Source organism: Cynoglossus semilaevis, chromosome 12 (genome assembly GCF_000523025.1).
Source record: "Cynoglossus semilaevis isolate Cse_v1.0 chromosome 12, Cse_v1.0, whole genome shotgun sequence".
NCBI lineage: Eukaryota > Metazoa > Chordata > Actinopteri > Pleuronectiformes > Cynoglossidae > Cynoglossus > Cynoglossus semilaevis.
Window position 1 is genome coordinate 672,419 of NC_024318.1, and position 25,634 is coordinate 698,052.

Below are 25,634 nucleotides of genomic sequence, written 5' to 3' on the forward strand. Positions count from 1 at the left end.
CACAGAGCCGGGCCGCTGCAGTTGTGCGGCAGGGAGGTGTTCCCGTCACACTCGTCCACATCCAGACAGTCATAGCCACTGCCCTCCATGCCATGTGGACAGGTGCAGGAGTGATTTCCAGGCAGGTTAGTGCAGCTGGCAGCTGGGTGGCAGCCCCCGTTTTGGAGTTGGCACTCATCAATGTCTATAATTCATCCAAAATGGAACAGTGTCAGGGAAACAGCCCTAAATGATGCAAAAAAAAAAAAGCTGAAGAGACGGACAACTTACAATGGCAACAAAACCAACGTGTGTGTCACAAACAACAACACCAACAACAACAACAACAACAACAACAATCAGGGCTCTTTTACCTGAGCAGTTTTTCCCGTCACCTTCGTAGCCACTGAGACAGAATCAGGAATGGCTGCCTACGGTGTTGACACACTGGGCAAACTCACTGCACTCCTTCAGGCCGCTCTCACACTCGTTCACATCTGCAAACAAAGAGGAAAAAAAAGAGCAGAGAGTGTAAGAATTAGCATTAGAGGGTTCCCTCTGGTCATCGATCTCAGTACCGTTATCATCCCAGGTCTAGTGTCACTGTGTCTGCTTCAGACGTTAAAAGGAATGTATTTTAAAAAGCTAAAAATTGATTTAATTAGAAATCGTGACCAAGGTAACTTTCCCAGGTAACTGCCTAAGACCTAGACTTGTACTTTATTTAATTTCTGCTCCAAAACTCGTGGAAAATGGAACCGATCCATACAGCTGTGTCCCTGAACCAACCTTCTCTGGACATGGACAGACATGGACATGTACTCACCAACACATTTCGTTGTTCCTTCAAGTGTGTAGCCATTTCTACACACACACGAGAACGATCCTGGAGTATTGACACACTCCGTTTCATCCTCAGGACAAACGTTCTCCTCCTGACACTCGTCCACGTCAGAACAGAACACTCCGTCACCCTGGAAACCCAGGTCACACACACACTGGTGCCCAGCAGGTGAAGGGTGACACAGACCACGTGCATGGCAGGCCGGGTCACACAGTGGACTGGGAGACACGCAGCTGTCATTGAGGGCCAGGGTTCTGTTCAGACAGGAGCAGACATGTGTACCAGGAGAGTTGACACATGTGGAGAAGGATGGGCAGATGGTACCAGACAGAGCACATTCATCCACATCCACACACAGGAAACCATCTCCATTAAAGCCCTGCTCACAGGTGCACAGGAAGTCTCCTATCAAGTTGGTACACAGTGCACGTGAGTGACACGGGTCGGCCTCAGAACACTCGTCTACATCCTCACACCGGCTGCCGTTTCCTTTGAATCCTTGGAAGCAGGTGCAGGTGTGGGAGCCCACTGTATTGAGGCAGGTGGCGTTGACGTGACACGGGTCGTTGTCACACTCGTTGACATCAACACAGTCCATGTTAGCGGCAGGGCGGTAGTAACCTCGTTGACAGGGACACTCGTATGATCCATCAATGTTCTTACACTCTTCATTCAGTCCACACGGCTCACTCTGCTCCTCACACTCGTTGATGTCCCGACATAGAGTCCGGTTCACCAGGTTGAAACCTCCTGGACACAGGCAGGAGAAGGAGCCCCGGCTGTTGACACACTGAGCGTTGTCACTGCAGCCTCCGTTCTCCAACAGGCACTCGTTCACATCAGTGCACCGGACCAGACCGTCTCCAGAGAAGCCCACCTTACAGCTGCAGTTGTAGGAACCAGGAATGTTAATGCAGAGGGCGTTCTCATGGCACTGTGACATCTGTAAGCACTCGTCCACATCCTCACAGGTCAGACCATCTCCCCTGAACCCGTCCTTACACTCACACATGAAGGACCCAGGGAAGTTCTCACAGCTGGAGTGGACGCTGCACCTGCCCTCTGCACACTCGTCCTCATCGTCACACTTGGACTGATTGAAGATGTAGCCCAGACCACAATCACAGAAATACAACCCATCCGTGTTGACACACGTGGTGATGGGAGGGCAGATTTTGGAGTCTTTACACTCATCGATGTCCTCACACTGTCGTCCATCTCCAGTGAACCCTCCTGGACAGGAGCACTCGTACGTGCCCATCCTGTTGATGCAGGTAGCCACTGGGTCACACTTGTTTCCTTCATCACACTCATTAATGTCAGCACAGGTCAGACCGTTCCCTATGAACCCACTCTTGCAGGAACACTTGAAAGACCCGATGGTGTTTTCACACACAGAGTACAGACTGCAGGTGTTGCTGGCACACTCATCTATGTCCTGACACCGCTGCCCCTGGCTTTCGTAACCAGTGTTGCACGTACAGGCGTAGCTGCCGGGTTTGTTTATACAGCCTTTGTAGCCTAAAGAGGAGGAGCAAACGTGAGAGATTTCTGAACACTCGTCGATGTCCAGACACAGGTAGTTCCCGTTTCCTTTGTAGCCTTTATTACAGGTACAGACATAGGACCCAGGGTTGTTGGTGCAGGTGGCATTCCAGTGGCAGGTCCCTTTTCTGTCACACTCATTAATATCAGTGCACTGAAATCCATTGCCACTGAAACCGTTCTTACACTCGCACTGTCTCCCGCCCTCAGTGTTGATGCACACGGCGTTGGCGTGGCAGCCGCCGTTCTCCACCAGACACTCATTAATGTCCTGGCAGTTGATCCCATCTCCAACGTATCCACTGTTACAGAAGCAGCTGTAGCTGCCCAGAGTGTTGTTGCAGGTGGCTCTTTGGTGACACCTGTGGACTCCACTCCCACACTCATCAATTTCACTGCACAGCTGGCCGTCGCCCTGGTAACCCATGCGACACTCACAGGTGAAGTTGTCTCTGAAGTTCAGACAGTTGGCCTGTAGGTGACACTTCATCCCTGCCCTCTCACAGTCACTGGGCGTGGCAACTGGAAAGAGCAAAGATCGGAGAGAAACGGTTTCAGGAATCATTTTTGACCAGAACTGTGTAAACAAAGCTTCAAAAGTGACTTTGTGTGAATGACATTGTTTTTTTTTAAAAATACTAGTTACTACTACACTGTCCAACAGGGTTTGTGGAGAAAGTTACTGATTGTTTTCAAAAGAACATAATGACAGTGGTGTACACAACATTAAATTGGGCCTTTGTGTTGGCAGGAATCTGTCAATACGATAGATATCATGATACAGAGGCAACGATGCAATATATTGTGATATGAATCATGAATCATGTTAGGAGATGGGACAGAGTGCATGAGTGTATGCTGTGTGTGATTGACAGCCAGACTGTCCAATCAGAGCATGGTGGTCACCAAAGTCAATCTGTAAAACCCAAAATAGTGCCAACTTGTCTAACTGATCTTTGATAATGACGATCCTAAACTACAGAGAATTAAACATTAGGACTGACAAAAAAATAATTTGAAAAGACTATCTGAAATTATAAAAAAAAAGAAGAAAAAAACAATGCTTTCTATGGACCTTTTGGTGTCCAGTTCACATCGTGTACGTACCTGCACTGCAGTATTTTAACAACACAGTCAAACTGATCAGCCACAGGATTTGAAACCTGTGAGGACAAAGAAAATGTCAACATTTAGTCATCCTGTTGATGGAAGTTTAATGTGAAATACAGTGACAACAGTCAGGGTGTACATTCCTGATGGTGTTTACTGAAGGAGCCACGGAGAAGGGTGTGATGTTTTGACTTGACCTCATTGTAATTGTGTGTCGCTTCGTGGTGGTACTTTGTGTTAGCTCAGCCTACATCCCTCTGAATAATGGTCAGGTGTGTTTTGTTACAGCTCATATGGCAGAAACCCATGCTTTTATCCTCATTTTACACCCACATCGATCATTGCCCCCAATATGGAAATAAATCCTTCTTAACAGAGAGTTTTAATCATTAATCCACATTATTTTATTCTCTACTCCTTGTAATGGATCCACATTTCTACTGATTAACACAGATAAAAACTGCTGTCATCTACCATTGTTTGGATTTAACTTGTGAAAAGTGTATTTAATACTGGGTGGTTCTGCATCAGCTTCTCACACCATCACGTACATTATCAGTCATCCCATCATTTCACACAATGGCTCAAGGAAGTTGTTGAATATGAGAAAGATCATGGCAATGATGACGATCATTTATGATAAACCAAATGTCATGATTCCTTTAAGGAAATCATGGAATATTGTCACTGACAGAGGGAATATGAACAGACAGTGGCAGTGTTGACACACACACACACTTCTATGACGTAAACCCTGGACTGTCCAGTTTCAACTTCCCTCTGGGACTGAAACTGGAGAAAGTTGTTAGAAATGCCATGATCACCTGGTTTAAGCCACATTTTTCACCATTTAAATCTGAATAATTTTTTTTAACAGTTCATAATCACAAAGGAGCCGAGCCTATGGTATAATTAACAAGATGTCAAGAACTGACTTGTTTCAACTTTGATATGGAAGAATCCAGTTTAGTTTTCCAAATTTAAAATTATGATAGTGATATTATTTCTAAAACCTGAATTTACCTGACTAACTTTTGGAGGAAACATCTGTTTAGTCCAGTTTTAAATAATTTAAAAAATAATTTAAAATTAAAATTATTAAATAGTGTCTTAATTCTTAGTAATAGGTAAAACAAGTGTTTATATATACTGTACATATATACATGTATAAACATAGATATATATGTCTGTGTGTGTGTATATATATATATACATAGATATATGTGATGTATAATTTTTTTAAATCTAGGCTTGAGTCCTTATTTTTATTTTTTTTAAATCTAGGCTTGAGTCCTTATATGATAGAATACCCTGATTATAATCCACTCAATCACATTCAACGACTAAAAGAAGAGAAAAACTTTTGCGACTTACTGCATATTTCTCCGTCAGTCTTCAGGTGGGGAGAAAGTTCAGTCTCCCCTTCCTCCGATAATTCACCTTCTCTTCGCTGTTAAACCTCTGTCGCTTAGCAGCCTCTCCATTTCCTTTCCTCACTCCACCTGTGTCTTGGCTCCTCCACCCCTGAGATCTGGGACAATGGCCCAGATTACCGTACAGAGCTCTGCCCTGACATCTTAAACCTCTGGGAAGGGGAACACCCATATTCCTCTGCTTATGAGTCAAAACTCTGACAATGAATGGAGCCGTCACCTGAGGCCTACATTCATCCTCTACACTGTAGACAAGGGGACGGGACACAGAAATAGCTTTAATGAATGGTTAACAAACCAGATTGTATGATCATCATGTGGATCAAATTAATGTCATAAAAATCGACCACTGGCTTCAATAGACCTCATCTATCTAATTATCTTTATAACAATTTTAAGGTTTATTTATTATTTACTCATTTAAAAAAAACAGTACTAAAAACATTTTTATGTTTACTTTATTTTACCAGGAATAATCTTATTGATATAATTATCACAGACGCAGTACTAACTTTACTTTATTTTACCAGGAAGAATCTTATTGATATAATTATCACAGACGCTTGTTATATTGTACATTGGAACTTCATGTTCTAATTTAATTTAATTAAGGCATTTTGAAAATGGTTTCCTTCCATCTTGTCAAAACAAGTTAATTGTGAAAATGTAACCTATGAACTGAAAATTTACCTGCTGCCCGCCTTATGCCTTTATCCGAAAGTGCGACATCGGTTGTTTCCGCCTTTCCTTGGTTTAAAACGAGGACACAATAAAGATAATATTATTTTAAAACAGACGTGGCTTCATTCAGTCACGACACAGCTTAACCACGTGTTACATATAAATTGTTATCAAGTCTATTAGTTTAGAAAAATAACAAATTTAGCCTTGCTAGCTGTCGCTTCCGCGTTTTCCGTGGGGGATTGTGGGATATGCCCCGGGTTTAAAGCAGTGATGGGAGTTCCCGCTCTTTTAAAGGTTCAACGGTAAACGAGTAAAAGGTGGTTCATCGAATAATAATTCTATATTTAACTTGATGATTTGTGTAATACTAACGTCCGTTAATCAAGTCTTTCATAAATACAAAAATAAAAGTGACTTACTACACGGAGAGGTCTGTGTAAGATTGCTGTTACAGTTTGCTGTTAAGCACAGATACAGTTTTTGAATTTGTATCACAACCTTTGCGATGAAGAAGCACAGATAGAATTTGTATCACAACCTTTGCGATGAAACCAACTTGTCAAATGAGAACACAACAACGTTATTTTAATTCAACTTTCGATCTTTGCGATCGAGTTTACAGTGAGTGTTGTGTGGTTATTTTTATTCTCCGTTTGTCCGTATTGTATCCTCCTTCTGACCTGTGGGTGGTGCTAAGTACACATTTAAAAGGATTCGAGTAGGACGGTACAACATACCTTAAATTGTTTTAGATACATTTCTCCTGAGTCGTTTGTAATAACGACATATACAATATTTAGGTTTGGAAAATAGCTTTTGCCCAGAAAAAGTATATTAGTATTTTATATGAGAGGCAGCACTGATCTGTTGGTATGTTACAGAGCTCCTGAATGTCCTACAAAAATGTTATTTTCATTGAACAAAGGTACAATCAGTGTGATTTACCCCGTGGCATGAATTATAAAAATGTACATTGAAATGAATTTGCCTTGTTAAACATTCATCCTCCTCTTCCCCCACAATACCCGAATGCCACTAAAGGGCCCATGTCCAGCTTTGGGAACCACTGTTATGAACAAACATCAGTCAATAAAATATTCTAAAAATAAATTCTGATTAACCAAATAATTAATGGTCCTTGCTGCAGTACCTATGTGGAGATCCTAGGGGTCATTCATTCTCTGTTGGAGACTTCCTGTTTTTTTAATTTACCAAGTGGTGAAAATTAATCTTTTTTTTTAGCCACTGTTTAGATTTGAAGTTTTTATTGACGTTGGCAATTCATCACATGTCCACCAGACACAAACATGTACCTTACAGATGCAGATGAGTGTATATTGTCCATTGTATTGAAAGTGACAAAACAGTGTAAACATATACAGATAGATGTAGGTAGTTAAAGTATAAATCTTGGTTAACAATGATGTCATTTTGATTATTTATATTATGTAATTGATATAAAGCACTTTGTACTCTAGGATCTTTCTTAAAAAAATGAGTGATCTTTCCAGTAAGGGACCTTTACAGGATCTGCTTTAAAACTGTAACAGTACAGTACACTTAGCATACCACATCGTTAACAACTTCCCTCGAAACCTCAACAAATAAAAGAATAAAAAACAATAGCAAGAAGCAAAGACTTCCTCCAGAGTGTGGAACTGTCATGGTGTGACGCAGAAGAGTTCACGTTCTGACAGTCGAAGCCGTTGCCTTGCATGCCGTGTGGACAGGAACAGGAGAAGTCTCCTGGCAGGTTGGTGCAGCTGGCAGCAGGGTGACAGCCTCCATTCTGAATATGGCATTCATCAATGTCTATGACAAGAGCAACATTTTAGAAAAGTGTCAGATGCAGTGGTGAATCTCAATAAGAAATTAATCATGAAAACTAAACATCTGCTTCAGTGAACTGTGACAAATGAGTGTTTCTTTTTCTCACCTGAACAATTCCATCCATCACCACTGAATCCATGGTTACAGACACAGTTGTGGCTGCCTATCAAGTTGTGACACTGAGCAAACTCACTGCACTGATGCTCCCCTGACAAACACTCATCCACATCTGGAAATATTGAGGAAAGAAACATCATAAGGGAAACAAGAAAAGATAAAATAAACCCAGATCATGGAAGAGCCGGTGGAGCTGAGACACAACTCCATCACCTGACAACGTTCACACAGAATTAAACAGTCAACATTGAACAGACCACACACTACTACATATATATGTATATATATACTGTATAAATGCATGTAGCTAAATGGCGCAATGTGAAAATCTCTATGATGCAGGATTAGAATGCAATGATGTGTATTTTTTAATAACATCTAGAAATAGAATTCCATTTATATATTTTAAAAGATCAACATTGTATTGTATCTATTATAAATATATGTAAAGAACAGAACTGAAATGTGAATTAGAATTATTTACCAACACATTCGATTCCATTGAAAGTGAAGCCAGGCGTGCAGACACAGGTCACACCGTCACCCAGGAAACCCAGGTCACACACACACTGGTGCCCAGCAGGTGAAGGGTGACACAGACCACGTGCATGGCAGGCCGGGTCACACAGTGGACTGGGAGATACGCAGCTGTCATTGAGGGCCAGGGTTCTGTTCAGACAGGAGCAGACATGTGTACCAGGAGAGTTGACACATGTGGAGAAGGATGGGCAGATGGTACCAGACAGAGCACATTCATCCACATCCACACACAGGAAACCATCTCCATTAAAGCCCTGCTCACAGGTGCACAGGAAGTCTCCTATCAAGTTGGTACACAGTGCACGTGAGTGACACGGGTCGGCCTCAGAACACTCGTCTACATCCTCACACCGGCTGCCGTTTCCTTTGAATCCTTGGAAGCAGGTGCAGGTGTGGGAGCCCACTGTATTGAGGCAGGTGGCGTTGACGTGACACGGGTCGTTGTCACACTCGTTGACATCAACACAGTCCATGTTAGCGGCAGGGCGGTAGTAACCTCGTTGACATGGACACTCGTATGATCCATCAATGTTCTTACACTCTTCATTCAGTCCACACGGCTCTCTCTGCTCCTCACACTCGTTGATGTCCCGACATAGAGTCCGGTTCACCAGGTTGAAACCTCCTGGACACAGGCAGGAGAAGGAGCCCCGGCTGTTGACACACTGAGCGTTGTCACTGCAGCCTCCGTTCTCCAACAGGCACTCGTTCACATCAGTGCACCGGACCAGACCGTCTCCAGAGAAGCCCACCTTACAGCTGCAGTTGTAGGAACCAGGAATGTTAATGCAGAGGGCGTTCTCATGGCACTGTGACATCTGTAAGCACTCGTCCACATCCTCACAGGTCAGACCATCTCCCCTGAACCCGTCCTTACACTCACACATGAAGGACCCAGGGAAGTTCTCACAGCTGGAGTGGACGCTGCACCTGCCCTCTGCACACTCGTCCTCATCGTCACACTTGGACTGATTGAAGATGTAGCCCAGACCACAATCACAGAAATACAGGCTCTTGGGTGACACATATGGAGCCCACTCCCACACTCATCAATGTCACTGCACAGCAGACCGTTGCCCTGGTAACCCCTGTCACATTCACACATGAAGTTCACACAGTTGGCCTGTGGATGACACCTGATCCCCAACTCCTCACAGTCAGTGGGCGTGGCAACTGGAAAGAGCAATGATGACAAAAACAATTGGTCTTTTTTTCAATAAGCAGCATATGTAACTTACTTAGGTCTGTGTGGTGAGTACAAATATAAAAATGTTTGTTTATACTGACCCCCACTGGAGAGTTTCAGCAACACAGTCAAACCTACGGCCATGGGCCACAGCAGGGACAACCTGGGGAGGTGGGGGGTATTTGTTTAATAATGTTCGATATAACATAAACAGAAACGATCAGGCCTGACTAATCAAACAATAATCCATTAATTTAATCCATTTATTTTAAATATCTTCTAATTCAAAAAGTTCGCTCGAGTAAGGCCGAATGAGTTCGCAGCGAGATGAGCCCTGATTGGTTCGGTGCATTCGCACTGACCTCATTATTTGATTCATTTATAAAGTAAGTAATAAAAAGAAACGGCAGGTGTCACTAAATGTAATAAAGTACAAAGTACGAATTTTCACTTGTGAAAGTGTAGAAACGCAGTACTGCCCGCCTCTGTAAATCAGCAATAATTTCAGGACGTTTTTTTATTTGTAACGAGTCACATATATGAATAACAAATACATACAAATAAATATAATAAATAAGTGTGTGTGTCATCTACCTCCCCCATCCGCGTGTACAACCACAATGCTGTCCTTTCGACCGAACAATTTTCGGTAAATTGTTTCAGCTGAATAATAATAATAATAATAATAATAATAATAATAATAATAATGGACATTAACCAGGGTTAACCTCTCATTCATTTCTTGACCCTCATTTCTCAGTTTGAACTAAAACTTCAACAAAATATTAATCTGAAAAATTCTCACTTACTGCATATTTCCCAGATGTCTGTTGGGTTTTTATTCTCGATCAAGGTAGAAATTCAGCCTTCAGCTCGTCTAGTCTGTTGTCCTCTAATGGAGTCAGGTCTCTGTTGTTCTGTAGCATCTTCTCTTTCCGTCTTTGTCACCTTTACCTGCAGTTCTCCACCCTTGAAATCTGGGCCACTGGCTTATTTTACCAGACCGTACAGTGTTCTGACTTCGGAGAGGGGGCAACACCCAGTTCTATGAATTGCCCCTCACTTAAACAATAAGTCAGACCCTGAGGCAGTCATGTGACCTCGTTAACAAAAACTAGACATCGGTTTATGGTTCTGATCACTCGGTCTTCCAGAACTCGTTGGTAACAAAAATGTACCACGGCACAGAGGTCCATTCCACTTGGCTTAATTTTTCCATTCACAGTTTTGTGATATGTATTTTTGTTATTTATATTTTTTTTTGGAGCGTGCTTTGCGTGTTTTCAGGTCTGTGACGTCTGTCATAATAATCAGCGGCCAACGAGGTATTTTCTTAATTCACAATAAATTCACATTGATTTCTATTTACATTAAATTAAATGTCATTACATTTTAGCTAGTTTATTTTATACAATATTATTATCGATATTTAAATAATAATTTGTACTAATTTGTACAATTTGCGAGAGATTGTGATATGAGCAAATGTGACAACTAAAGCGATCGGTTTATAGTTGTAAACACGGTATATTTTCTGAATTGTATCTATCGAATTAATATATTTAAATTTTAATACACGGTATACAAATCTGATAGGTGAGTTCTACCTATCAGATTTGTGTACCCATACCGATTCTTTAAAAATTAGAAGTGAAAACACGCGCCGGTGTCGGTGTCGTGATAGAACTACACCCGGTGTTTGATTTGTCTCTGTAGATTCGTCAAATTGTTTTTACAGAAATTATTAATAGTAAAAAAAACAGGTCGTTTTTATTGAAGTTATATACGTCATAAGGCTCGACCACAATATAGGCGTCATCACGTCAGCCTCAGTTCTATCTTTCTACTGTTATATTAAATCTGACCACCAGATGTCCTCAAACACTACTGTTATGTTTTGAACTCTCATTCAAACACACCTGACACCAGTTCTCCTCCTCTGCCTCTGTCTCTCTTTTGACGCTAGGCCAGTTTCCTGAGTCATGTGACATTTACCAGTGTGTGTGTGTGTGTGTAACTGATTCACACGCAGGTGAAACACATCACAGTAACAACGTTCAACAGAACCACTGATTTATCCACCCTGGCCTGTCAGACTAACCACTGCTCACTGTATGAGCGGCCCATTCTGTGGATCATGTGAACGAGAAGAAGTGAAAGAAAAGTTTGTTTAATCAGGTCATGGTCCAAACAAAAGGACTGGTTAATTATTATCTCTCCCTTTGTGTAGAATCGTGTTTGTAACTGACACAGTCAGCACATGAACAACTCACTGCTGTCCTCGGTCTACGGGCGTGCAGTCCAGGTGCAGTGTGGGTACAGTGCAGGTGCAGTGTGGGTACAGTGTGGGTACGGTATAGTACCATTTGTGGTCTTCATGTTGTTTCCTGGGAGGGACCCTGAGAAGTCTGTTTTTTCTGATTTATTTATTTATTTTTTTAAATAAACTGTCTAAGTCTATAACACACTGGGACATGTCCACCCTAGAAAAAATAGTTTCAGAAAAAGGTGTGTGTGTTTGTGAAACAATGCTGTCTGAAGACACACTAAGGTAAACATTCAGGTATGGTGTGCTCCACCTCACCTCAGGTATGTTCCAGCATATGTTGTTTTGTTTCAGTTCTGTTAAATAATTTCCATTTTTACTGACTGCTGCGTCCATCTCACTCTCCTTCCTGGTAATTGTTCATACATCAGTTCCACTTTTACCAAGTACATTTAGGGAACTTGATGGTTTTAGGGTGGTTGATGGTGCTGTACCTTCCTGCCACACAACCCACATCACCAGTTGCTGCATACTCTGCTCTCTGATCAGCTGGGTCATGTTCCATTTAGAACACCCTGGTAGGCCTGTGACGTTCTCTGGTACAGTTCTGTCAAATCAAATGTCATTTCTGTTTCAGACCTGTTTTTATTGCATGTTAATATTTGATTATTCCTGGTTGCTGTTTTACTAACATCTCCAGTTGTAAAGACCATTATATCAACTGGTTTTATTTCTGCTGAACAACAGCCTCTGTTGACTGAGAGACTTGGTTATAGTATCACAGCTGAGTGAAATCATTTCTTCCACTTGTCCAGTAGAATCTTCACGATACTTGAGGCTGTGACTCAACCCCGTCAGTGTCACTAAATCAAGCGTGACACACCTGAGAAATGGTTTCTCCACCTCTGGTTTCTGTCATGTCGGCGACTGGTCCCGCACCTGATGATGTCATCACAACGCAATGCTTCCCTGTGTGTTGTAAACAAGACACCAAATTAGAACTAGCTGACTAGCTGTTTATGACACATTAGAAAAATATTAGTTTCTGATCACGGCGAAAAATAAGTAACTATAAATGATATTAATGAGACGCCCTATATTAATAAAATAATCAAGATCTTAAACAACAACATAATAACACTATCACTACCACTAGTACTACTATCAAAATAATAATAATAATAATAATAATAATAATAACAATAATAAATAATACTAATAACAATAATAATCTTTGAGTTTTCTGTTATTATACTGGTAACATTGACCATGTTTTAAATTTAATTCTAATTAGCTATTAGTGAATCTAATTTTTTTTTTTATCGAACTGGTCAAAACATTGATAAAAATGTGTACTAAATGCGTTATTTTAAGAAATTCTTTCATTTCATTTTCATAACGAAACCAGGCTCAAACGCATAGGAAATTTACCGTATATCACAACAACCACCGCAGGGGTGCGGGGTTGAGTTATGACCAAATATAGTAATTCCGGTGAAAAGGTGCGTTTGGAGTATGAAAGTCACGCCCCCTTTTATTGACGTCACATCGAGACTCGTCGAGAGATCTTAAATTCTGGTGAGTCTCCAGTGTTGTCAGTTCGTGGAGAAAACTTACTGGGAACTAACGCCGCCTTTTAACAAACAAACGGGACAGGTGTTCTTTTTAGTCTCTGACGCTTCATCTCTGTCCGTGTACGTGCGCGCTCCCGTCGGTCTCTCTCTCTCTCTGTCAAACAGGTTGGACAGGGACACACCTGTGGCTCTCACACAGGTACTTCTTTGACTCGCCTCCATTTTCTTTACTCCGTTTCTGGTCAGAGTGAACGGAGGACGCACCGCAAGCCGAGGAGGACAAAAGGGGAAGACAACTTTGAATTTAAACAAAACCACAAACAACTCGATTATGAAGGTTTGGATTGTCCTGCTGGTCGCAGCCTTCGCTGCAGGAGCCTACGCTCAGAGCTGTAAGTAATTTAATTATTTTCTCTGGTTAACTACATATCGTCGCTGACGTCATTTAATCAGGAATGTTCTCGAACGGTCACAAATGAAGCCCAGTTGCTGTCGCTCTTCTTGCACTATATTAATATCTCACTATATTTTACACTGGTTTTGTAATTTTTTTGTTTTTGTTTTTTAGTTAGTATATTTGCAATACAAAAACGATGTGGAAACTGTTGGTTTGTTTGGTCGGAGGGTTGCTGAGGGGAGAGTGGGGGTTGGGAGCCGTGTCCCGCTCTTTGAGGATCGGTGTGTGTTTGAGGAAACCAACGCCCAGGTATAAACCTGCTGGTCTTCCTGTCGTTGACGGCCTGTGTACGAACCAGCCCTTGGTGAACAGACCCAGAACTGCTGCAGCCTCCAGAACCGTAGTGGTTTAACACAACTGTAGCTGGGTTTTTATTAGTTTATTTTGTTTGTTTGTTTAACTGATGTAACCTACACAACTAACCACTGCTGTTCTCCTGACACAGGTTCATGTGAGTCTATGAAATGGGCCACCTGTGACGGTTCCCCATGTACCTGTTACGTCATGACTGGCGACAACTTCAAACAAAATCTGGACTGTGCTAAGTGTGAGTACTTTTAGAAGCAGGGACCTTTAGTCTTTATCCTTTTACCTCCTGTGTCTGTCCACTCATGCTGGATGCCCCTCCGCCCCTTTTAGTGGTTCCCAAGTGTTACCTGATGAAGGCAGAAATGTACAGAGCCAGGAACAAGCTGGACACCCGTACCAACATCGGAGGAAAGCCTGTGGAGACCGCCTTTGTTGACAACGACGGCATCTACGACCCCGACTGTGAGACCAATGGTAAATTCAGGGCCAAGCAGTGCAACAACACCAAGGAGTGTTGGTGCGTCAACAGCGCTGGGGTTCGACGAACGGACAAGGGAGACGAGAACCTCAAGTGTGAGAAGCTGGTGGAGACCTAGTGAGTTAACTAACATGAGTGACTGGACTGAGGATGACCAACATGAACTTTCACACTCTAATCTTTTTCTTTTTTTTTTTTTTCTTTTCTCTTTCTACAGCTGGGTTCGTATTCAGTTGACTCACAAAAAAGTGGAGAAACCAGTCAAGGTTGACCAGCTGAAGGGGTAAGTCTGTTAACTAGTTATTTAGTCTCAAACCAACCAGTCTGTGTGTCGCGTCACTGGTTAGTTAATTTGTCTCTCTTGATTCCAGTGCCATCGCTGAAGCCATTAACAAGAGATACAACAACTTCAACAAAGACTTGGTGAAGGAAGTCCAGGTAGGAGAGAATGACGGGGGACTGGGGGGGGGGGGGGGAGTACAGGTGAAGACTAGGACACGTGACTAACAAACATATCTGTGTGTGGTTCTGCAGTACGACCCTGACGCTCGCATGATTGTGTTGGATGTGAAGAAGTCCGTGGGAGATCGCACCAATGAACTGACCCACATGGCCTACTACATGGAGAAGGATGTACGTGGGCGTCCATCTGTCCATCTAACAGAACCGTAGGTAAAGTTCTAGCCAACGTGGACTGACAGCCGTGTCTCTTCCTCTTGTGTTCCTCAGGTGAAGGTTCTGCCCCTGTTCAGGAGCCAGGACAAGTTTGCCCCAGTGGTAGAGGGCCAGAAGCTGGAGATGGAGAACATCCTGGTGTACTACGTGGACGAGGAGGCCCCCACCTTCACCATGAAGCATCTGTCTGGGGGGATCATCGCTGTCATTGTGGTGGTGGTGCTGGCTGTGGTGGCCGGCCTGCTGATTCTGGTGAGTTTATCATCCACTCCAACGTACGTTTTCCTCTCGACTCATGAATCTTGATTCTGATTGGTCTCTGTCTGTGTGCAGTTCTTTGTCAAAAGGCGTCAGAGCCAGCGGTACAACAAGGCTCAGGTGAGACAGAACTCCACCTCCTTCACATTGTCACCTTCATTCATTGAAAAGTTGGCTTTTTAATAATCACGTCAACTGTGTTTTTCCCATAATGCAGCAGAGAGAGATGGAGCCCATGTAAAGTCTCCATGTGAGCAGGCGTTTCCTGAAGAGCTTGTACATCACCACTGGATGACGCGCTCCAGCAGTGGCCGTGTGTCTTCTCCACCGTTTTACTTGAGCATCATCACATGGTCGTCATTGGAACTGCTGTTGTCGTCATTTATTTATAAATGTTTTATGTCTAATCCACATGCCATAAAGAACTTTGCTTTTTTTTTCTGTTTTTCTAAAGATGCCAGGTTTTAACCGTAGAACTCATTGTTTGGCCTTAATTCGTTGTCACTGATTGTACAGTTGCTGTCTTTGTTTTTGTGTTTGTTTGATGAATCGTTTTTAATAAAATGTTTTAAAGACTCTGAGCTCAGTGCAGGTCTTTTTGTTGCAGATTGTTTGGTAAAAATGTGCATCTGTGGAAAGACACACCCTGTTGACGTCCAGCAGCAGTGGGCTGCACTCTACTGTCATGGGTTTCAAACCTACAATTCTCTGGTCACTCCCACCTGGACCTGAGGATATTTTTTTTTTCTTGTAACTAAAAGAACAGGAACAATTTTGCCACAGTTTTATGGAAGATAAAATATTTTTCTATAAAACCAGACAAAGCTTTAAGAACTGTTTCCCCTCAAACAGCTGTTGTCTTTCATTAAAATGGCTGCTGTTTTTTTTTCTGTCCTCTTGTTGCGGACTTTTGTTTGTATTTGAATCTGACTCAGATGCTGACACCACCCACTCATCCACCGACCCACCCACCCACCTGTGTGTCAATCGTCTTCTGACTTGTACTTCCACAGACACTGACTGACTGAGCAGAGATTCTTTGACTTTGTCGGTTACTGATTTGCAGCTGCGTCTGTGACTCTGCTGGTGTGACATGGTGTACAACCGGTCAGTCAGGTTCTGGTTAACTCGTAAATAAACACTTGTGTTTAGTGAACAGAAATGCCGACAGAGGGTTGAGTTCAGAATGCACTTAAAGTCAGGTGAAAGGTGAACAATCAGAGTCTGAGACTGTTGTTGTTGTAGTTGTTGCTGTTGTTGTTCAGGTGAAACTGGATGTCAGCTGACCTGTCCTGTCACGTCCGTGGGGGTCTGTGCTGTTGTCCTGTCGTCCCCCTGCACCATCCTCTGGTCAGACACTACTGATTTTCTTTTCAAGTAAAAACAACTGAATGTTACTGAGAAGACGCTAAGCTAACTATAGATTAAAAAGGTTAGCATATTAGCTAAATGTTAGCTAAATGCTACCTAACAACATCACAAAAAAAGCCATCATCAAAACTAATCAACAACTATACCATACAGTGGTTAATTATTAACCAGTCAGTTAAACCACAGCTCAGACCAGGACGGACGCAGTTTCACGTTTAAATCTAAACTTTTAGCCAATGTCTCTGAACCTGAATCCTGTCTCTGTTTGTTTTAACGTTTTGAAAACACACGGAGTTCAACCCTCAACCCTCCAGTGATTCTCTGTTTACACACACCTTTGTTTCTACACATTAGGAGCTGGAACTATTTGTTTCTTCATCAACGTTCTCTTCTCATTTGGCCTCACCCAGTTTTTTTCCTCTCTGAGCTCTCGTCCCTCACCCTCCTCCCTCCCTGCTTGTTTCTATAGCAGCGCTGTCTCAAACTAGTTTGGGCAGGTATCATATATCTCCTCCCTCCCTCCCCCCACATACACACATACACACACACACACAGCTCTCTGTCTCTGTGAGAGACTGCAGGAATGAAGGTGTGTCAGCTGCTGCTGGGCAGGTATCAGCACGTCACAGTGGGTTTTCATCAGGGGCAGAGGGGGACTGAAGGAGGGAGGAAGGGAGAGGGGGGAGGAAGAGGGACTGCTGCTTTAAAAAAAAAAGAAGGCAGTAGTGGTTCAGTGAAGTCTGTGATCCATCATCTTGGGTTAAATACATATGATTTATTTGTCAAATAAATAGAATGACTTGAAAACTGGAAACAAAACCACACCGTTATGAAGGTGGAACAAAAACAGGATCCAGTTTCTGTTCAATGAAAATGAATGAAATAATCGACACCGACTGTGTAAAGAAATCACTCGGTGTTTGTGTGGACATGACGTGGTTTGGATTTGACTTCAGCTTCTGGTTCACTGTCAGAGGGAGGAGCTCCGTATGGTAAATACATTTTTTTTTTTTTCGATCACATCTGTGGACCATGGCCTACTTTTACTGAAATAATATTTTCCTGTCAACTCTGATGGAGGTGGTCCAACGCTTGGCTCCTGTGGCTGTCGATCAATCAGAGGTTTGTGTCTGGTGGTCCACCCTCCCTGGAGCCCCATCACAGCAGAGTCGGGGTTTTACTGGGTCGCCCCAGGACCGGCGGGGATTTGCTCCTCAGCTCTTTGCTCTTCAGGCTGATTGGCTGTGCCACCAAGAGGGCGGGGGCAGACAGGTGGTGGGCGGCGGCCTTCTGCTGGTGAGCGTTGTTGATGTAGCTGGAGATGAGGAGGGTGATTTCCCTGACCTGCAGGTGGAACCAAACACACATCACAACCAAGCAGTGACTGGTACTGATGCTGTGACCGATGTCAGAGGATACAGTTCCTGGTGGAACTTGTTTTCTGGGAATCTGGTCCTGCTGTAAGTGTGTTCTCCTCTGAACACGACTTGTATCAAGTGCCAAATAACACATTTCTTTTTTTTTTTACTTTATTTAAACTGAGGCTGGTGGTGATCAACACTGGGGGTGCGGACAGTGAGGTAGTGTCAAACTAAGGCTGCAGGTCCATAGAAAGACCACAACTGAACCCGGTGGTACTGACTGACCGGTGGTACTGAGTGTAAATAAAAGACCTTGTCTACGGTAGTGTCAAACTAAGGCTGCAGGTCCAGAAGTAGACCACAGCTGGTGTCAGATGAAGATGGACTGACCTTCAGAACGACTTGAGTGTAAATAAAAGACCTTGTCTACGTAGTAAAGGACTGGTACCATCAACTGAACATCTGCACACGTGTGTGTGTCTGACCTTGGAGGAGTCCATAGAAAACAGGTGCTTCTCTGTGGGTTTGTCTCTGGTACTGTTGGCACCGACGCTGTGTCCCAGCACCAGCATGAAGTCCTGTCTGCAGCCTCCGAACGTCATCAGGTTTTTGTAGGAATGTGAGACCAGTGGTTTCTGGGTTTGATTAAAAAAAAAAAAACACACAAATGTTAGAGACGAGGAGATAAACTCGTCTGTACCTCAGTGACCACAGTAGGGGGCAGTGAAGAGCCTTACTATAGAGTTGTGCTCTAAAACACTGACTCCGTCCTCGTGCACTGCCAGCCACACACGCACACCTGGCTCTGGAGAGGAAGTCACCGTCTGCAGAGGGAGATGAACAGGAAACAACACGACAGACAAGAGACAAGTTCACTGGAAATATCTGAACTAGTTTTAAAGATGACCCAGAGTTAGACCTGACAAAGCTAAAGGTTAGCATTAGCCTCGTGTATGCATGTAGCTAAAAAAGAGGAGAAAAAAAAGGGTCAAAAGGTCAGTCAGACACACACACACACTTACCTCTGCTTCAAACAGTTTAGCACCAAAGAACGGCCACTTCCTGGCCACGGTCAGGTAAATCCTGACGCACTCCGATGAACTCCGACCCCTGAGCGAGGCCCAGCGAGCAGAGAGTCGCTGCAGCAGCTGTCTGTGGGTCAGAAAGACCACGTGTTACCTTCACTGTCCTTCAAAACACTCCTGGATTCTCCTTCTTTGGAGGACAAGGTTTTTTTTCTTTTGTTTTCAAGGCCTTGAGTGATCCTGGAGAGTTCAGCCAAACTCAGACTGTTGGTTATTATCTGATTGTATTAATGTTATTGTCTGTCACACATTTCTACTTCTGTTTTGTCTAGCAGCTACTGTTGGTACTGTTGGTACTGTTGGTACTGTTGGTACCTGAGCTGCTCCTCTGTCGAAGTCCTTCGATAGTGTTTGGGGTAGAACCTCTCCAGAACCTGTTTGAGTGTTTGGTTGGACTTGGTCTGGGCCGAGCCGGCAGCAGAGAAGGGACGCTCGAAATCTCCGAACTCCAGCTGGACACAGACACAGAGTTGAATCAACATAAGGTTCTGGTTTCATTGGTCCTTTACCATGTGGGCGGTGGGGGTCGTGGTCCAGACCTGGGCCAGCAGAGCAGCCATCTCCAGAGCCAGCTCCTTGTTGACAGGAAAGTGTCCAGAAACAATGGCTTCATTGGTCTGATAGGCCAGCAGGGAGCGCTCCCTCTCCACCTCCCCCCGGACCTGCAGAGAGGAGTACAGCCTGGGGAGGAGGAGAAACAGGGGCAGGGGTCAGAGGTCAGTAAACTTTAACAGGTGGTCCCAGGAATCGTCTTTTATTTTATTATTGATCACCAAATTTGATTTTTTTATGTATTTATTTTTGTGTTATATTTTCTTTTTGTGGTCCAGGTCATTGGATAAAAAAAATCATTGATGCTGATTTTGTGTGTGTGTGTGTGTGTGTGTGTGTGTGACCTGTTCTTGTAGGTGAGGCGGACGGTCCTGGTGTTCTCAGACTTCCCAGTGTGCGTCTCCTTACTTGCCTGCTCCCACTTGGAAATGATGTCACAAATCTGAGGAAGATGTGAGCTGTCAGGGCAGGGCTCTGACCTCTGACCTTTGACCACAGCATACTGAAGTACCCACCTTGATGCTGCCCTGGAGGCAGTGCTCCAGCTCACGTCCGGTCGGATCGTCGGTGTACAGGCTGAAACCCGACAGTCCGTTCTTCCTCATACCAGTGTCCTGGTTCAGGCGACTCTGGAACTCGTCCACCGTAGTCGAAGCGTCAAAGCTCACCACCTGTGGACGGAGGGACGGAGGAAGTCACTGTAGGGACAACAGTGGAATCGTCCAGTCTGTAGACGGTCACGTAAGTTTCTTTTTCACAGCCTAAATCTAGACTTTAGAGTGAAGGATTCTTTACTCTCAGATATCTGGGATGTACAGTATGTAACCCCAGTAGGGGGCAGTAATGCAGCCTTGTTCCTGTTAATCATCATGTGACCTGTGCTGATTCTGAACAGTCACTAACTGTCACGTCATTGTGAAAATTAGTCAACATTCTTTTACCTTTCTGACATCTTACAGTTAAAATCCCAGGTGTCAAGAACATGATTATAACTTTGACAAATTCTGATCATATTTAGAGGAAATGCAAAGTCATCTGTGACTGTGAAGAGTGGAAACTACAGCCTAAGGCTAACTGTCAGCCTTTGAACAATGGTTAGCCTTTGACGTCACCATAGCTACCTGGTAGGTGTTGTTGAGGAAGTGGACAGGAACGCTGAAGGGCAGTGAGTGATGGTACGGGTTCCTCAGGAGGATGGACAAGATCTCCATACGTGATGGTCTGGACTGTCTCTCCCCCTTCTGCTGGGTTCGCTCCATGGACCTCTGACAGTAGATGGCGTACTTTCCCACCTCAGTCCTGGTGATGAGAATTATAAAATGTAAATGTACTTTAATGTTAAGTTAATTAGATTGTTGAGACACTGGAGATGTTGAAACATTTGAAGTGAAAAGAGAGAACACTGGAACCAACAACCTCCCCCCTCTCTTCCCTCCTCCTCCCCCCTGAGAGCCTGCGCTCCATGAACCAGGTGAATACTGTTTGGGGGAAGTGTCACCTGGAGTCTCCGTGTCTTTTCAGGTGAACCTGGAGGAGCCAGAGGAACGGATGCTGAGGCAGAAACAGACCCACACACAGGGCCAAGAACTGCCACCCCTGGAGGACGACACGGGAAATACACAGTTCTTCATGATGACAGTGCACACTCATCATCACCATCATCATCATCATCAGCAGCAGCAAGTTTTGATCACGTGATTAATGTCAGTTTCATTTGTATAAAAATGATCAGGCGCTGAATCACAACATTGTTTTCTAAAAACAAATGACGGATGTGACGTATTAGTGACAGTAATTATTATATCATATTAAGTATTTCCACAAATAGAACTATACTTCAGCTGTGACAGCTGCCCTCTGCTGGCCAAGTGGCTGCAGGTTCAGTGTTTTATTCCCTCTGCTGGTCAAGTGGCTGCAGGTTCAGTGTTTTATTTTTTTGTTTATTTATTTATTGGTGAGAATGAAAAGTATTTCTGAAACTTTAAGTCAGTTAAACTGTCTCCGTCTCCATGACAACCGTCCTAAGAGTTAGATCTTAGAACTAAAACACACTCTGTACGAACTGAACACGTTCAGGACAAATACACTGCAGACATGCATGAGTTTCTGCTGCCACCGTGTGGTGACAGAGCTGACCTGCAGGGGTCCAGGCTGACCCGGCGGCTGCCTCCTGCTGGTCTGTTTGATGAGCTGACAGAACAGCTCGTTCTGCAGCTCTGGGTGGGCCAGACACACCTGCAGGGCACTCTGGGCCAGGGAGACATGGTAATCGATGGCCGGAGCATCGATGGCCACGTTGATGAACAGCTGACAGGTCTGATAAACGATGAAGAGAGAGAGAGAGAGAGACGATGAGATGGATAAACGTGTATGTGTGTGAGAGAGAAGCTACAGGTGTGTGTGTGTGTGTATGTGAACCTTGAAGAGTTTCACAGCCTCCGTCTGCAGGGCCTGTGAAGGCAGCGTGGTCAGAGGAGACCACAGAGCCTCTTTACTGAAGCACAGCGTGGGATGTCTCCAGATCTGGGAGTCTGAGGGATGGACACATGTATCACACATCACCACTAGGGGGGGTAACCAGACGCTCCACTTACCATACCATATGATTTAGGTTGTTTTGTGTATACATCGTTACAGCAGAGACTTTAAACCATATTTACTTGGATCTCCATCCAGCTGGAAGAGTTTTCCCACCAGTTGTTCGAACTCGGTGCCAACGTCACCCACGGTGGTTCCTGCTGCCACGGACAGGTGGTAGAGCCAGGCGTCCTGAGGAGACGGACAGACGGACGGACGTGAACAAACAAACACACCTTCTGGGCGAAACAGTCATTAAGAACAGACAGTGTCGTCGACCTCTGACCTTCTCGTGGCGGGACTCGATGAGCAGGTAGGTGGGTCCTTGTTCCTGCGGGTGGACGGCGATGGTGAAATGTGCTCCCTGTAAGCCCCGCCCACAAGCTTTCAGGTCATCGTCCGAATCCCGCGACCTGTCCACCTCCTCCACCCGGGCCTCCCACAGCTTGATCTGACCCAGAGGGAACTGCAACATCACACTGACCTTTAACTGTGACGGTCATGAGTTTAAATAAATATCGTCAAACGTATTTAGGATCATTTTCGACCTTGTCCTCATGGCTGCGGAAGTAGTAGAGCGTTTTCCCGATCAGAGCGCACCAAACACGCTTGGAGTAGCCGTGCTTCACCTGCCGTTCAGTAAATACACAACATTCACACATACTGTGCACACAATATAGTTATTAAATATGAGCTTTTTTTTTTTTACTTTGATGAGCAGGCCCTTCATGCCGGGGCGGATGTCCGGCTGAGTGAAGAGAGGGCTGGCGGCCTTCACCCTCAGAACGCTCAGCAGAACCCGGAGCCACTCGTCCAGCAGGTTGGGAGAATCGGCCTTCAGGTAGTAAACCCGTTTCCCCGTCACGATCTGAGAACAAGGAGTTCAAGGAGTGATTGACAGTAAAAACAGAGACAGAGTTCTGGAGCAGAGAAGAAGTCAGAACCTGAAGGATTTGTTTTCCGTCTCCGCGGGCGATGTTGGAGGAGGCGTTGACCTCGATCTGACCCTGAGGTTTTCTGATCACGTCACTCTGCAGCAGAAAGGGTTAATGATATTAACATCAGCCGAACTTTGTCCACAACATCAGTGAAGGTTCAGCTCTGACACCTACAGGCGACTTGTAGTACAGCAGCTCTCCATCTTTAAGGACAAACCAGCGTCTCTTCCAGGTTTTCTTCCAGGTCCTCACCATCTTCAACAGGTAACCAGACTTTTCCATCGGCTCCTGTAAGACAAAACAGAGGTCAGGGAGGTCAGAGGAGGTCAGGGAGGTCAGAGGAAGACAGAGAAGAATCAACTCACAGTCTTGCCGTTGTCGCTGGCTCCAGAGCAGGTCTTGGGCAACTTGTGCTCTGGCTCAAAGTTCTCGGTGTCGGTGGAGTAGGCGTCGGGTGGTATGGCGTAGTCACTCTCTGATGTCATCGATGACATGGACACAGCTGCAGAAAGAGGAGGAGAGGTTGACGGCGGAGGTGGAACCAGGCGTCTGACTCTGCAGGAGAACCCTTTCATACTGACCTCTCTTCAGGGAGCGGGGGCTGCCGGGGCTGCTGTCCTTGCGGGAGCTGCAGGAGGTGTGTGAGCTGCAGACGGAGCCGTCCTCCTCCCCTGAACTGGACGACTCCTCAGAACTGGACGACTGGTCAGAGAACGGGCCGCTGCTCAGGAGAGTGGCTTTCTGCACAGAAACAGAGAGTAGAAGAAGAAGAAGAAGGTGATGGACAGGTGAGGACACCCCCCCGACAGCCCCACTTACCCCCTTCAGAGTGGAAATCAACCAATCACTCATCAGAGATGATGACGCTGACTGAGAACCAGAACCAGAACAGCCCCACTTACCCCCTTCAGAGTGGTGTAAACTGGGGAGGTCAGGTTCTTGTAGACCAGGGAGGTGAACATGAGGAAGGCTGGGTAGGAGGACTGGAGGGAGGGGTCTGGAACACAGACCAGCAGGGGTCAGACCCCCTGAGGTTCTTCTCACATCATTGCAAATGTACATGTGTGTGTGTGTGTGTGTGTCTGTGCAGGTGGTCTCTGACAGTCTGATCCCTGACTGAGCCACAGCGTAGATACGACTCTCCTGAAAACAACACACACACACACACACACACACACACACACACCGGTCGATGTTTAAAATGACATCTTTATGACTCTCAGTACGTGTGTATAACTGACTGTACTGACAGGTCAGTTGTCAGTGAGTCTGTCGTTCTTTTTCTACCCTGTCTGTGATGTTTTTAACAGTGTTTTTTAAAAACTGAAATACTCCCGCAGGAGCAGCTGCAATACCAGCAATTCCCCACATGGGGGATTAACGAGCTATATTTGATTCAGATTCACAGAAAGGAAACAAACAGTGGAGTTACAGCTACCAGACAGGAGTAGAAGAAGAAGAAGAGCTCAGGTGAGGCCTCACCCAGGAGGGCAGTCTGTGTAAAGGGGGGGTGGGAGGGGTCCGGTCCGGTCCTGTCACATCAGAGTCCCGGTCTCCCTTTGGACCAGGTAAAGCTGGAGCCTGTGAGCGGGGAAGCACCTTCGGCGGCGTTCTCCTGGTTGTTTCCATTCCGGCCTCACCTCTCTGGTCGGGGTCTGTGTCCAGTGGGGAGAGGGGGTGCAGCATGCTCAGGGCGTTGCGTGTTTTTCCGTCGGTGGTCTCGGCGCTGAGCGGTGGCTGACTCAGATGTTTTTTAGACAAAGAAGCGTTAATCAGTCCCAACCCTGCGGGGGTTCTGAGGCGGGGCTGTTTGGGTGAGGCAGGGTTGTCCCTGGGGTCCTGGGGCGGGGTGGGTCGTTTAGGTGTGAGGGCTGACGTGAGGGGGGCGCTGGGACTGTTGGGTTCATTGGAGTCCAGTCTTTGTGACTGGAATCTTTTGTTGAGCTCCTCAGAAGTGCTCTCCTCCAGCCTGACCCTGCGTGACTCCTCGTCCTCCCCCTCCTTACTCCCCTCCAGACTTCCATCTGAGGGTCCGAGCAGACCGAAGCCGGGCCGCTCCGCTCTCTGCATGTCGTCATCGAACACGGAGCTGCTGTCGTCAGAGGCCGTCAGGTAGGTGTCGCTGCCAGGGCGACTGAACCCCAGTCCACACACCCCACCTCCCCCCTCTGCCTCCCCCTCTGACGCTGCACTGGAGAGCACGGAGGAGACGCCGCGCGACTCCTCTCCGCTCACGATCTCAGCCAGGCTTTCGGACGCGCTGTCGTCATCAACGGTGAGACCAACAAGTCCAGTTTGATCCGGTCTCTGGACGTCACCGTCTGCCTGCTCTGGCGTCGCTGTCGAGGAAAATATGAACGTAGGTGGAATTAATCTCTGGATTAAAGATGTACTGAGAAATACACACGACCCTGGGCTAAAGATCAGCTCTACTGCTGTAGGCCTACACTGCTGGAGAAACTCCC

The 25,634-nt window shown here is 45.1% G+C and overlaps 4 protein-coding genes across 6 annotated transcripts in view; 1 reads left to right on the forward strand and 3 right to left on the reverse strand.

Annotated features, from left to right (window-relative positions):
* Positions 1-29: 29 nt before the first annotated feature.
* LOC103386911 (fibrillin-2-like) lies at positions 30-6,061 on the reverse strand. 3 transcript variants are annotated; one of them, XM_017037526.2, is made up of 6 exons: positions 5,602-6,061; positions 4,853-5,156; positions 3,476-3,531; positions 806-2,890; positions 354-476; positions 30-184 (listed from the first exon to the last, which is right to left on the reverse strand). In XM_017037526.2, the coding sequence occupies exons 2-5, from the start codon at positions 4,855-4,857 to the stop codon at positions 397-399; spliced, it is 2,226 nt and encodes a 741-aa protein (XP_016893015.1). In that variant the 5' UTR covers positions 4,858-5,156; positions 5,602-6,061; the 3' UTR covers positions 30-184; positions 354-396. The 3 variants fall into 3 exon arrangements, with proteins under 3 accessions (XP_016893015.1, XP_024916754.1, XP_024916755.1); XM_025060986.1 differs by lacking the exon at positions 30-184 and having other exon boundaries at positions 353-2,890; XM_025060987.1 differs by lacking the exons at positions 30-184; positions 5,602-6,061 and having other exon boundaries at positions 353-2,890; positions 4,853-5,259.
* Positions 6,062-6,787: 726 nt separating this feature from the next.
* Positions 6,788-9,077, reverse strand: LOC103386912 (latent-transforming growth factor beta-binding protein 4-like; the record flags this gene model as incomplete). Its single annotated transcript, XM_025060927.1, has 3 exons — positions 6,788-7,407; positions 7,532-7,654; positions 8,027-9,077. Coding segments are annotated over 3 exons (1,389 nt in total), but the record flags the coding sequence as incomplete, so codon positions are not given.
* A 4,026-nt stretch (positions 9,078-13,103) lies between these two features.
* epcam (epithelial cell adhesion molecule) lies at positions 13,104-15,863 on the forward strand. The gene is made up of 9 exons (XM_008321318.2): positions 13,104-13,500; positions 14,011-14,112; positions 14,205-14,469; positions 14,570-14,635; positions 14,724-14,790; positions 14,887-14,985; positions 15,082-15,279; positions 15,361-15,405; positions 15,503-15,863. The coding sequence occupies exons 1-9, from the start codon at positions 13,440-13,442 to the stop codon at positions 15,524-15,526; spliced, it is 927 nt and encodes a 308-aa protein (XP_008319540.1). The 5' UTR covers positions 13,104-13,439; the 3' UTR covers positions 15,527-15,863.
* The window catches only part of plekhh2 (pleckstrin homology domain containing, family H (with MyTH4 domain) member 2), a 19,741-nt gene continuing 9,830 nt past the window's right edge, over positions 15,724-25,634 (reverse strand). Inside the window, exons 9-31 of the mRNA XM_025060928.1 lie at positions 24,652-25,508; positions 24,252-24,312; positions 24,072-24,175; positions 23,751-23,910; positions 23,535-23,671; positions 23,344-23,457; positions 23,176-23,262; positions 22,941-23,099; positions 22,780-22,860; positions 22,518-22,697; positions 22,315-22,423; positions 22,073-22,185; positions 21,791-21,970; positions 21,153-21,250; positions 20,776-20,953; positions 20,170-20,325; positions 19,999-20,096; positions 19,642-19,783; positions 19,418-19,554; positions 19,040-19,169; positions 18,755-18,841; positions 18,503-18,652; positions 15,724-18,000 (exon numbers count right to left, since the gene is read on the reverse strand). Of these exons, the coding sequence (XP_024916696.1) occupies positions 17,815-18,000; positions 18,503-18,652; positions 18,755-18,841; positions 19,040-19,169; positions 19,418-19,554; positions 19,642-19,783; positions 19,999-20,096; positions 20,170-20,325; positions 20,776-20,953; positions 21,153-21,250; positions 21,791-21,970; positions 22,073-22,185; positions 22,315-22,423; positions 22,518-22,697; positions 22,780-22,860; positions 22,941-23,099; positions 23,176-23,262; positions 23,344-23,457; positions 23,535-23,671; positions 23,751-23,910; positions 24,072-24,175; positions 24,252-24,312; positions 24,652-25,508 (3,704 nt within the window). The 3' untranslated portion in view covers positions 15,724-17,814. The remainder of the gene's footprint in view (positions 18,001-18,502; positions 18,653-18,754; positions 18,842-19,039; positions 19,170-19,417; positions 19,555-19,641; positions 19,784-19,998; positions 20,097-20,169; positions 20,326-20,775; positions 20,954-21,152; positions 21,251-21,790; positions 21,971-22,072; positions 22,186-22,314; positions 22,424-22,517; positions 22,698-22,779; positions 22,861-22,940; positions 23,100-23,175; positions 23,263-23,343; positions 23,458-23,534; positions 23,672-23,750; positions 23,911-24,071; positions 24,176-24,251; positions 24,313-24,651; positions 25,509-25,634) is intronic.

What these genes read in the sequence shown, in the direction of transcription:
- LOC103386911 (XM_025060986.1), bottom strand. An exon ending in GTTAAAATACTGCAGTGCAG is followed by an intron (nt 2,891 to 3,475) that starts GTACGTACACGA and finishes TGCTCTTTCCAG; the next exon opens with TTGCCACGCCCAGTGACTGT.
- epcam (XM_008321318.2), top strand. Translation starts at nt 13,440, where the DNA reads ATGAAGGTTTGGATTGTCCTGCTGGTCGCAGCCTTCGCTGCAGGAGCC. An exon ending in CCTACTACATGGAGAAGGAT is followed by an intron (nt 14,986 to 15,081) that starts GTACGTGGGCGT and finishes TGTGTTCCTCAG; the next exon opens with GTGAAGGTTCTGCCCCTGTT. An exon ending in AGCGGTACAACAAGGCTCAG is followed by an intron (nt 15,406 to 15,502) that starts GTGAGACAGAAC and finishes CCCATAATGCAG; the next exon opens with CAGAGAGAGATGGAGCCCAT.